We start from the raw sequence: 12,663 nt of genomic DNA on the forward strand, positions 1-12,663 counted from the left end.
CTCCAAGGAAACACAACAATAGCAAATAGCAGTAACGCGTATTCTTACGTCGATATCAGATACGTAAAGTGTTTCTCCGTAAATCGGCTACTAACTCTTCAAATGTATCATATTTATTAATCCAATTTCCATCGGCAGTAAAATGCAGCGTGATCTTATACTTCCATGTCTACCAGGGTTTAGTTTCGATAAAAACGTAAGTCATTTTTCTTTTACGGTCTCATGACACTTTGTGTTTAATTAACCAATATATGCATTGGCTACGACATAGAATTTCATGAAATAATTTTATATTATTGATGAGCATAGAACATACGCACTTAATGCATTATAATAATTTTGTATTAACAAAAAGCGCATGATGTATCTTCTTGTTTAGCTTGATCGAACAAACTTTGCCAGGAATCAATACTTTACTAAAATTCACGATGGAGTTTATTATTTATCGGAAAAGTTTGATAAAAGCGATCCAATTCGTTATCCGTCAATTTATGCTCGCGGGGAAGTTCAAGAACTGCCTCCTTGGATTGCCTATGATGGCCAAGTACGATCATTTATCTAGAAAACTAGACAATTAATATCGACGATGTTTGATAATTCATACAGGCGTTGAAAGATAATTAGACAAAGTAGATTAATTTATTGAATATATTTATAGCGATATTTTCTATATCGAATGCACTTTTCAGAGGTTAATGTTCAAAGCATTCTTTCAAGAAACAGTTAACGAAAGATGGAAAGCAACTTACCAAATACGCGTGGTAAATATCAGCTTCTTTTTGGAGGATGGAACGATGAAAATTTCCGAGCCTTCCGTGGACAATAGTGGACTTGAGCAAGGTTCAACGGTGCATCCTCTTCGATACTTTTAATTATTTAATGTATATTTAAATCTGTCAAAGTTTTATTACTGAAAGATGAAACGCGTGTACCTAGGCGTCTTGTTAAGGCGACAGAGAATTCCAATGCCTGATCCAGTGAGATATAGATACTACGATATAATAGATCTAAATATCGGCAAAGAGCCGGAATTATTTGGGAGAGTATATAAGATCGTAGACTGTGACAAATTTACGAGACAATTTTTAAATCGTATGGGAATCGCCGTGCCAGATCCGATAGAAATACCAAAGGATCCTTATTTGGAATTTCATAAGCGAGTAAGTACAATAAAAATAGTGTCCGACATAATTATGGTTATTTAACTAATATTTTATTTACAACGAAACATTGAAAAAAATATTCTTTACCTCCGTTTGCATATAATTTTACTTTTGCACACAACTTAATACATACACGAACATTATTTTTTATCGTATTGTATGTGCTTACTTAAAAAGAGATTTCACCGTAAAACGTGGAGTTTCAAAAACACATAACGTGCATGGAAGTCTTTAATCTTATTTTTATACTTCAGGAATCAACATTGTTTTAATGTGATCTATATTATCGCGAAATGGGATTCTCCAGTTATCTAGAAGCATGTAAAAGCTTTAATCGACAGCGGTGCAATTATTTTTCTTTTATTATTTTATTATTTATTATACACTGTCCTCGTCTATCGACTTAAGAAGCTTATTTCCGGCTTTACATCTGTTTGTTTATATCAGCAATTGTCTGCTTACTCTACGCTTTGATCGATCGAAATAGGAAACATTCCCGAAGAAACCAAAACAGAAGGTGGATACTCGTGGCGATTTCTTGAAATACGACAAACAAGTGCTTCGATTTTATGGATATTGGGATGACACGGATAACCTTTACGGCGTCGTGCATGATCTGGAAATTTACTATTACCTAGCTGACAACACGATGGAGATCAAAGAGAATCTGCCGTCGAATTCCGGACGAGATTCCGGTTCCACGTTTTTGCGACGTATGCAAGTTCCTAAAGTAAGAATTCGTTGTACTGGTATATGTGCAAACGCGGAATTCTTGCCTAACACGGTACTTCGAGAATAGGATAGCGGAAATTGCAGCAATTTTGTAACTCAAGGGATTAATGGACGGGCATTCGAATATAGATCTTCTCGGAAATGGGCTCGATCGGAACAGGAAACGCTTTTACCGTTTTGAACGTGATGGGAGACGATACATCCCATGGTTATTACACGATAGATCCATTGAACACTGGAAAGGTTCGTAGGGAGTATTACAAAGAAAATGAACTTAGTATTGGCGCACAAGTAAATATCTTCGGCAGAATAATTGTCATAACAGACATGGACGCTTTTACGAAGGAATACTACAGGTAAAATATCCAAAATATTTAAAGGCGAGATCGTGAAGATAATAGAAATAGATAAAATATTGTAAAATTAGTTCATTTTAATGCGTTAAGATACACTCTATTTGTTGGGGATTATTTTAGAAACGTTTAGAAATAACCTGACAAAATTTTATGTATATATATACACAAGGTGTGCAGCTATAGGAGGCCACATATCTTCGAACATTTAACAACATAAACGTGTAAGTTCACATGTCATCCTAACATCGTCTTACAGTTTCATCATCCTTTTAGCGTTCACGGTCATCCGAAGATCATAACTCAGGCATATTCATATTTTCTTGTCTGCTACAAGATGCAACAAAAAAAAAGTACGCGTAAAACATAACTATGGCCTAGAAAAAGAAAATTAAAATATAAAAAGCAAAGAAAAATATTCATTTAAGTGATTTAAATTTAAATTTTAAATCGTGCTACGAGCATTGCAAACAAGAGAGACATCGAAGCGGCCTCCTTCAGCTGGTACATCCTGTATATTTATTACACAAGAATATAATTTCCCATAAAACATTTCCTGGTTTCGAATCATCGTCGCTAATAACTCTCACTTTGTCGCACTTCTGACGCAACGTTAATACTCACGTAGAAAGCGTAGGAAAGAATGTGTGACGTAAAAAATTGTTCCTTGTATCGCATCAAAGGAAAAAATACGGTCTGGATGACTTCACGCCCATGGAAAGACCTCGAAATGCTGGCGATGTTTGCGTGAAAGTGGAAAGATACATTCCACCCTACAATGGTTTTGGGTCCTACGAAGATTCCCTCGGCAACTGTTTCAGCGTGATACCGCAGCCACCTAAAACAGATGTCGTTAAGTTCCTGCGTTACGACAAGTGAGCTTGAGGCGTGATCACGTATACTAGAATCTCGCGAGTACCTTTTCTTCCTCTTTTCCTCTTTCTTAGACAGGGCTTGGACAGCTACGTTTTGAGATTCAGAGCGCAAATGATATCGAACGTACCGGCTAATCAAGACAGGCAGTTCATTATAAGAGTTTTCCTCATGGACGATACGGTTTCTATTTTCGAATTGGCGAGGAGAAATTCAGGTGAACAGTTTTTTAAGAAAATACTGTTATCGAAATTATCAAAATCAGATTACGAAGATGATATCAAGTCGGAAAGGCTTCTCCTAAAATAGTTTGATGTTCGACACCTACGGGGTTGTCTTCAAGAAGTCATCGAATGTCCACAAACCAAATACCATTATACATATAAACGGCCGTAGCCTGATTATTAACATTCGTTTCAGTTTAGCGCCTCAACATCGTTTCCTTATTGATTGCATGAGTTTTTCACGTTATTTGCAGGCTTTAGACGATGCCTGTTCCAGAAGAGAATGCCAGTGATGTTACCTAATCAAGAGGTATTTGTAAGCAAGAAACCGGATTATTACAAGCCGGAGGATTTTTATATCGGAGCACGTCCTAACTTGAACGGTTTTATCTTCGAAATTACTTCGGCCGACGTTTATGCTCTTCGTTACATGGAGTTACATTGCGATAAGGTGCAATAATTTACACGCGTCTCGCTGTTTTTACTGTTCCACGCTGTCCCGAACTTTAGAACATCGGATTAGCGTTCCCCTGACGAACTCGGTCGGACAAGCCATTGAAATATGAACGTTTCGTTTGTATTCCGATTTTTCAGTTCGCCAAAGCTAACGCCAAGTTAATCGTGGAAAAACTACGACAGACATTGAAACCGGTTTACAAAGAATTCCTACAGCTTTGCGAGCCAGCCCAATCAATCGACGGGGATCTTCGAGTCCTGCCGTACGAGAAACTCAGGTATACGTCGCCGTTTTGTTTCATTCGATTGCCTATGAGGCGAATAACGAAAGTACTCGAACGGCGTGACAGGAAATGATTCGAAAAATCCAATTGCAATTTGTTGAAACGCACGCTACTGCAGATTAGGAATTTATGTGAGTCAGAGCATGCGGGTAAGTACGGCAGGTGTTGATTCAGCACACTGAAATAAGAAGAAAACTTCGTATAAACATACGCCCGATACGACCATGTTCTCGAGTTACAGCTTATTTCGCGATGCTAGATGTTACTTAGATCAACGACTTCCTGGAAGATGGATATGTCGTGCTGGTCTTATTTCCTCATCAGCTCGCTCTTCGCACCTGGACCCATTCGATTGTTAGTCACGGGAGCGTTTAAAGTGTCCTGTTTATACAACGTCGGTTGACAGTGTCGAAACTCTTCGTCAAAGTCGCCGACGAATCCGTATAAGCTGTTGGAACAGGTTCCACGATCTACGATGCGATGCATTCACGCTGCTACCGAAGCTGCACCTGACTACTTGGAGCGATTTTCTGGGTGGTAGCTAAGCGACTATAACGACACGAAACAAGCTGTTACTCGACAGTAAGGTCATATGGGTTTGTAGGAACTCTTCTTCTTATTTTGGCGCGCTGAATCAGCTCCTGCCGTACTCCCCTCATGCTCTGATCCACCAAATCTACACACGTAAGATTAAACAAATTACACAACATTTATACTAAGCAACTGAGTACAAATAACAAAGATATTCGAAAGCTGTCTTTTAGAGTCCTACTCAAATAGACATTTTATAAGCCACGACCTAACGTGCTACTAATCTTTTTATTTGTATTATATAGCAGTTTTGTTACACCACCAAATACTATACTATTTATACTGTACTACTACAATAATTTCATGAAAATTCAGGGAGATCTTGGGCAAGTATATGGAAGGAAAAATAACAGAGCACGAAATAATCACGATCGCTCGACGTTATTCGTCTCATGAGAAAAAAGAGTTTCACACTAGGGAATACATAAGGTAAGCAATCGTCGTTGGTAGAAACACCGACGTAAGATCGATTCAACATAGTAAGAATAATAATTAGACGTTTAACAGACAGTTAATGCACACGGAACTTTTGCGAACTTTGTGGAACGATCTCGATCGTTTGGAGGAGGATCTACATCATTGGGACAGAGGAAGAACAGGGTTCTTACCACGCGATACGTTGTATACTACGCTCCGTGCTGCCAGACTTCCGGTCGACGTGGAACTTTTAAATTCCATGCTTGATCAGTACGTATATAAGTGGAGATTTTGCTGCAAAAACCAAGCCAGTCGAAATATTAAAAATTGCGGGAAATCTCGCAACTAAGGAATGCGGATTTTGTCATTAGTTGGTATTGATTTTCCACAATTTTAAAGATTCGATAAATTGGAACTACATATATATAACTGTACACAATAATGTTACTTACCAATAATAACATAGCATTCACAAGAACGAAGAGGAACAACTGGACTATAATGACGTTCTAAAATTTATTAACGTTAAAGTGGATCCTCCTCCACCCGCGCCGCCGATAAACGTCAAGGTATTTTTTTTATCGTTATTGTTTCATCCACCTTTTCTTCTGCAAATTTGACGAACGATATTACCTGGTAATGATGCAATATGTAATAGCCAAGTTGAACTGTACATTGTTTAGACATGCAAAATAATATTCATGCACTTTTAGGCACATGAAATACTATTTCAAATAATTATTTGTAATTCATCTTAAATATTCATTTCAAATTCATTTACTATATTTTATATAAAGATTTTTCATATATATAGATGAAGTAAATATTATTTCATTTAAACAAACCTATTTCGATAATTATTTCCAATATGTTTCCCTTGAAATATATCCAGCACTGCAGCCAATATACCCATAGAAATTTTTTGCAGGGAGTATGCACAACTTTCACGAGTTGCTCTATCTATGACCTGAAACAAGATCCCCTTTGCATTAATCTTTTAGATTATTATCTCTTTCTAAACTTGGAACTTCATCTAGAAAGTTAAAAAATTTAAAAAGAAGATGACACGTGAGAATAACAACAGTTATTCCCATAATTAAAATGGGTTTTCGCACGTGCTTTGCTTTTTTCTTTCTTGTCATATTGAACGACAGAAATGTATTAGTTACCTAAGCCATTATTCATGAATGTTTCAGACTGCACTTTGGTGGGCATCAGAAAAAGAACCGGACTGTGGAGCTGGTATAAACTGGTGCGTTTTCATAAAAGATTTAAATATTGTCGACGAAGAAACGAATTCAAATGAAAGCTCAAAGTCCCCAGAAATGCAAATCACAGACTGCAAAACAAACTATTGAATATTCTTATACAATAATAAGTCATTTTTGCAGAATTTTCATTATAGTCAACAGTGTTATATACTTTAAAGATGCACAGTTTAAATTTGCCTATAACGTATTTTCAATTATTTTACATAATTATACATTTACAATAACGCTCATAATTATTCAAGCATCTTTTATACTTTGCTTCTTCCATAACAACTGATCAGTATTATTAATTTTATAAGTCAAGTATTATTTTTCTAATTTTTTATCCTCAGCTCTTGAAATTCTTCTCTGACGGTTTCGATGTCCTTCTAACACAGGACTGAATCACATTAAGTTGCTATACGTTTGAAATACACGCGCGATACACGATTCTTACCAAATTTACAAATTAATAGAAAATTCGTGAGAATTGGAAGCGATATTTCTCATTTCCTCTTTGAAGTCGTTCGAATAATTACGTGGAATTTTGTACGTTATACTTTGATCGTAATTTATAACAATTTTTATGAGAAATGTATTTTATACCTACGTCAATTGCATGCAATGCAACGTACTGTGCAGATCGTAATGCAACAAAACGTGTAACGATCAACAGAGGTGAATAAAATCTGCTTCTCCGTGTCAAGTGATATTTATTGTAGAATATAATTTTCAATACAAACTACGTCGAATTCAGCGAATTATTTACATTGCGACTAACCACGCCTATGTCTAACATGCTGCTAACGGTGTTGTCTGGTTTTGCGCCTGTGTACCAATATCAGTTTTTCATCGATGTTATTAATGTCTAATCTTTCCTCGTACCTCAATATTTTGGAAAATGTTGACTGACAACACTGGTGTGCTATACTCGCAGCTTATCAAACACATAAATTTCAATAAATAGTAGACGGGATAAATAAGAGTTTCATCGAGTTTCCTTTTAACATTAAGTATTTTCTAATTACGTTTTCGTCATTGACGATTCGTTCGAGTAATCGATCATCACCAGCCTGAATCGTACATTTTCCACATTTTTCGATATAATTACACAACGACCTCTAAAAATAACTACAAATATGCGCTTCCAGTCGCGATATCCTCCGATCGTTCCGAATTATCGCGACGATTAATCACACCGCGTAAGTTTCATGTTTTTAAACGCAATGGACAAGTTTGTGGTTTACAGAGTTGCCCGTGAACAGTTTACATGAATTCTTGCCACTTGAGCTTGATCAGGCTTCAATTCGAGATTTCTACGAATCCGTGCATTCATTTGCACTCGTACGTTTTCATAACTTTTCTGCATGTTTTGCATTTGACGTAACAGCAGCTGATGTACTTGCAATCGCATCGCTCTAAAACTTCTTCCGTTTTCGTCACGTGTCCTCGGCCGCAACAAAGGTACTCGCAACCTTCGTATCCGGTACTGCTGCCATTGCATTGCCTGAAATGGGAAAATCAAACGTATTAGCGTTGCTTTACATCCTAACGTACATTAGTATTTTTCCTTTTATAAGGAAATAACAGATACACAACATCTTCTATTTGATGTTATTCTATATGAATTACGATCTATGTTGTCCTATTGGAACAACAACAACAACTGTGCGTTCATCATTTTCTTATGAAACGAAAGAAACTATTGGGACAACCTGATACTTTCTTCCACGCAATTCCATTTCGCCCCATTATATCTATTTATATCTTTTTCATTAGATTTATACGTTTCATTAGTAGCTTGTAATTCTCGCGCGTTTGATTTAATAGGTCATTACGTTTATCATATCATTTGTTACCAGTCGATTAAACGCGCTCTAATGTCACGACATCGGATATAAAATTGATATTTTAATGTCGCGACAAATATCATTGCACGCGTATACCTATGCCAATTAAATTACGAGCAAATTGTCGAATGTCGTTTGCTAGGCAAGGAAATAAAAATACGTAGAATATCATTGAATAGAATACGTAAGTAAGACCGTATAAATTCTTCGACGGCTTTAAACGAAATCGTTAACGTCTCAATATTACCGGTTGATTGCCCGATCGTCGATCGCGCTTCCATAAAGATGCGCAGCCTGCGACACATTAAAAAGGGAAAAAGTCTGCCAAGTCACCTGGCATGTTGTTGCGGCCCACGTGTTTTTACACAGGCGTAGTGTTAAGAAAAAACGATTTCGAAAAGTATACGGTGAAATGGTCGAAGGCGTCCCGTAATAAACATTCACCACGCCTACTTTGTATAATTATACGGAGGGTTATAATTACCGGTTGTAAGCTGTAACCGGCAGGCCAGTCAGTGATGCCCAAAGAAACCAGGTACTATACATATATTAACCGGCACAGATGAAATATTAACATGTCCAGAACTAGCATCCGATTAGCTTACGAATTGCTCACCAGTTTGGCTCAACCGTTCCATTCTTTTCTCTTTTCCCCCCTAATCGTACATAGGGAGAAATAAAAAGAAATTAACGTGTTTTCTACGGCAGAACTACACGTAGGTGAGAGTAGTATAGTACCGACCACTCTAAGCTTTTGTGCTACGAATAGAGCTACTCTTGGCGCAAGTGGAATTTCGAAAGAGTAACTTGTAGCACAAGTGGCGCTTAATAAAAGGGAACAAGTCGTCTCATCGACGATCGACGTGGTAATCGAAGTGGTAAATTTGAACTTCAAGGTTACTAGCTTCACCGGAGCATTCTTCCTTGGAGGAACATTTTCTAGCAAATAGGTTGCCGACTATGGGTTTACAGGACGCGTGAAACAGTTTGACGATAAGGATAAGTCGATAGACAGGCAGCGACTCGACGTTGCATCGTTAAACAGCAAAGAGCAGAGATTTCGTTGATTTCGACGTCACGAGCAGAAGGTACCGCGTTAAATTTTGTCCAACGAGACGGTACAACTGCTGATTCGATGGGTGATTTACAGGGCGGGCTGAACGGAACAAAGCATCGGAGCCAGAAGGGATGCCCGCGTTGTTGCTGTATCTTCTGCCGAAAACCAGTCGCCGTTCCCGGAATGCCGTGGGTGATTTTAATTCACGAACATCGAGCCGTGAATAATTCAGCACGACGAAGACGCTGCTTTCGCGTGCTGCCGGAAAATCCGTAGCGAATGCAATCACCGACGAAAGCTCGCTCTATTCTTTCTTTCTCGCTTTATCTCGTGCCAGCTTGCGCCAGCAGCGATCGTTGCCCAAGCAAACCTTCCAGGCGGCCAGAAACCTGGCGATACTTCTTGTTAAGAATCACCTTCCGATGGATATTTTTTGTCGGCATAAATATCGTTAAACATTTGGCTATGAAAGGTGTGTACTATCCCGAGGAAACAGTTTCACAGCAGTTCGAGCGCTATGTCGCTCGTTTTCCTTCCATTCGGCTTTCTGTAATGTACAGCGTGTCTGCGAAATTCCGGTACAAGCGGTCGGCTGGTGATTCCACGTGGAAAAGCAAGCGGAGGAAAAGGAACGACATTTTCTCAAGGCGTCAAGATCGCCGACGACGAGGATCGGTCGGCTGCACGTCGCCCAACCTTGCGCAAATTGATACTCGTCGATTATGGTTTGAATCGGACAACACCTGACAACAGAAGGTTCCTCGTTGTCGGCTCAACGAGCACGCGGCCTCAGCATTTAACTGTAAGCGAAGAAAGATTCCGTGTCGATAGCAGAAGGGCCGTAGGATCGTTGAAATATCGTAAAACAGAGGATTTATTCGGTTTCGAGAACAGGTTTTTCCATCGGCCGGAAAAATCAAGTTCCGCCCTATCTCCAGGGTCTTCCCTCATAGGTAATTACCGATACAGTCGTATAAATAAGCGAGTATCCGATCACCGATACCCCGGTCGGTGATCCGGCTATGCCGAAGATAACCGAGATCGAGCCGAGAAATTCGTTGTGTGTGGCTGTTGCACAAAAGCGAACAAGCCGAAGGATCGAGTCGACGTACAGGATGGAAGTATTTTATTAGCGCCAGGTAACGATTAGTTGACTAGCTCGGAGACAGAAATAAATGCCGCGATCGCCACGAATCGCGCACCGTAAACTCTTCTGAAATATCACTCGTCTGATATCTGCATTATGCATCGGATAGATATACAGGGTGTATCGTAACGCGTGGAATCCGCGTCGTAAGAACGCGTGTCCTGCCTGACCTTCTTTCCAAGTTACAGCCATTTTCGCGTTCCAGTAATCTGCAACTGTTCGCATAAATGCGTTAAGAACTTGCACAGAGAAGTGAGCAAGCGAAACGTATAGGTTTAAATATAGCTCTTACCTACGGAACAACCCTGGCACGAGTAAGACCATCGAATAAAACCGGGTGGAAGGTAAACGTCGAGGGTGTTACATATTTTATTAACGACAATGCAAGTTGCAAACTGTGCAACTGAAACATACCGTGGTCAAGCGTCCTCGATATAAATCTAAACAGAATTCTCGACAAAGTACGAATATTACAAGTATCTTTTCTTTTCGAGAAGAAAAGCCAATAAGGGATACATACATGTGCATAAAATCGTGCATGGGATTAAGATCTTTCTGCGTGAAAGAATGAACAGGAAAATAAGCCAGGCAACGCAATAGGAGCAAACCGAACGAAGCTAATCCGGCGAAGTAGGTTACAAGGTAGGCAACAAGAGACTACAACTTTAACGAAACAGTTTACCCACTGTATAAACCTAAAACACGATTTATTTGTACCGTAAGTTCCTATATAAATATTACTACTATTATTAACCCATAAGTTCTTATCTTTGTAGCAGGTGTTCGAAATGGCCACCTTCGAAGCCTGCTTACAAATTTGCTATCGTCGCGCGAACAGAATAAACAAAGTACCACGATGCACGAACGAAGAATTACGTCAAACACGTTACAGAAAGAAAGCAGAACGGGTCGAACGCTCGCTGAGGAACTGCCCGCGAATAGAACGTAAATAAAAACGGTAGGCAAATTAGGGAGGCGAACGGAACGCGCTACTTCGTACAGAATGCGGCGAGAATTAGGGGCCAACGTGATACGAATCGCTAGTGACAGGGATAGGAATGAAACTGAAGAGGTACAGTATACATCAACGCCGTATGAAATAGAGATCGTTGCTTATACATTTTTGCGACGTTATTAAATAGTTTCTTACTTTTACTCGCAACCCACTTATTACCGAGGCTAATAAGTAAAGCCAAACGCAAGAACAATAGTAATAAAGAAAAATGTTTACGAGCAGCTCGTTCATTTTTACGACACGTGTACCATTCTTCTGTGTCCACGCAAACAGATAAACGAAGATGCAACGAAGCGTCGTTAACTGACTGTCGTAAGGTAATTTTACGATTCTTGATACGCTTGATTATCGCTGAATTTCCATTCTTTTCTTCCCCGTAAAGGATTTTCTCCGTAAAAAGGATTCGTTACCCATTACGTTCCTTGAAAATGAAAAAAATCATTAATAGTATTCCATGTTACGTGAACAGCTAATTGGTTAATCAACGCCGAAGCATTCGTTTCTATACGTTCGGTATCTTTGAAAATATTTCATGAAATTCTAATTAAATCATCGCATAGGCATATATACACGGCGGTACGTCAAAAACGTTCTCTGTCGTTTCCGTTAAATGTCGTAACTATCTTTAGCTGCCAGGGTGTTATTCGTGACGGTTGGAAATATTACGACCAGTCAAGAAAAGAAAAAGTCAGTTACTTATATTCGCCAATTATTCAGAAAGGCTTACATTTTGCAGAGAATTGGCGACGAGAAAATTAATAAGACGATCAACGAGAGAATTAATCGCTTCGGATCCTTTTCGACGGGAAACCTTTCCCCTCTAACGAGAATTCTACGAAATAAACGAACGCTAATCTCTGTTGGAGAAGTTTTACCAGCGTTCCGACACCTTCTTCTTTATTCTTGCCTGCAACCCTAGCGTATGGCTGTTGCGCGAGACGATACTCGTTCACCACGGTAGATACTTGAAATGCATTGCTTTCAGCGGATTATGTAACCGGTCGTGCACCGTGCACGCGTATGTCACCGGATTTAGCGATGAAATAAATTAGCCTACGTTACGTGTCATTGATATCCATTCTAGATGACGTTTATCGATGTAAATCTTCTCGCGAGGGTTGCTCGATTTTTCCTTTAAATTAGCCGACACGTGCATTGGCCGCCGGTAGAATCGAGAGATAAACAGCGACGATATTTGTATAAATTTGTTATATAATACCCAGCACATGCACAGGGTGTCTCGGCTAAATG

At 39.1% G+C, this 12,663-nt stretch overlaps 2 protein-coding genes and 1 long non-coding RNA gene across 11 annotated transcripts in view; 1 reads left to right on the top strand and 2 right to left on the bottom strand.

The window, feature by feature from the left end:
• The first annotated feature begins 56 nt into the window (after positions 1-56).
• Positions 57-6,529, top strand: LOC138188808 (EF-hand domain-containing family member C2). Of its 2 annotated transcripts, XM_069130899.1 has the most exons (14): positions 57-196; positions 380-544; positions 690-840; positions 937-1,160; positions 1,651-1,893; positions 2,025-2,251; positions 2,932-3,123; positions 3,196-3,338; positions 3,600-3,796; positions 3,940-4,079; positions 4,992-5,105; positions 5,184-5,363; positions 5,560-5,662; positions 6,290-6,529. In XM_069130899.1, exons 1-14 carry the CDS (start codon positions 143-145, stop codon positions 6,449-6,451), a joined length of 2,295 nt encoding a protein of 764 aa, XP_068987000.1. In that variant the 5' UTR covers positions 57-142; the 3' UTR covers positions 6,452-6,529. The 2 variants fall into 2 exon arrangements, with proteins under 2 accessions (XP_068987000.1, XP_068987002.1); XM_069130901.1 differs by lacking the exons at positions 57-196; positions 380-544 and having other exon boundaries at positions 698-848.
• LOC138188814 (uncharacterized) lies at positions 2,952-5,657 on the bottom strand. The gene is made up of 3 exons (XR_011175696.1): positions 5,546-5,657; positions 3,168-5,387; positions 2,952-3,086 (listed from the first exon to the last, which is right to left on the bottom strand). It is a non-coding gene; the product is annotated as an uncharacterized LOC138188814 (long non-coding RNA).
• Positions 6,530-7,455: 926 nt separating the features above from the next.
• LOC138188811 (protein Wnt-11b-2) overlaps positions 7,456-12,663 on the bottom strand; it is a 29,013-nt gene continuing 23,805 nt past the window's right edge. For 6 of the 8 annotated variants that reach the window (XM_069130915.1, XM_069130917.1, XM_069130918.1 and 3 more), the window contains one exon: positions 7,456-7,850. In XM_069130915.1, coding sequence (XP_068987016.1) covers positions 7,676-7,850 — 175 coding nt within the window. In that variant the 3' untranslated portion in view covers positions 7,456-7,675. Of the gene's footprint in view, positions 7,851-11,628; positions 11,834-12,663 lie in introns of all 8 variants that reach the window. The other 2 variants (XR_011175689.1, XR_011175690.1) reach the window with 2 other exon arrangements.

Source organism: Bombus flavifrons, chromosome 17, assembly GCF_040668555.2.
Source record: "Bombus flavifrons isolate JBK064 chromosome 17, iyBomFlav1_principal, whole genome shotgun sequence".
Lineage (NCBI taxonomy): Eukaryota > Metazoa > Arthropoda > Insecta > Hymenoptera > Apidae > Bombus > Bombus flavifrons.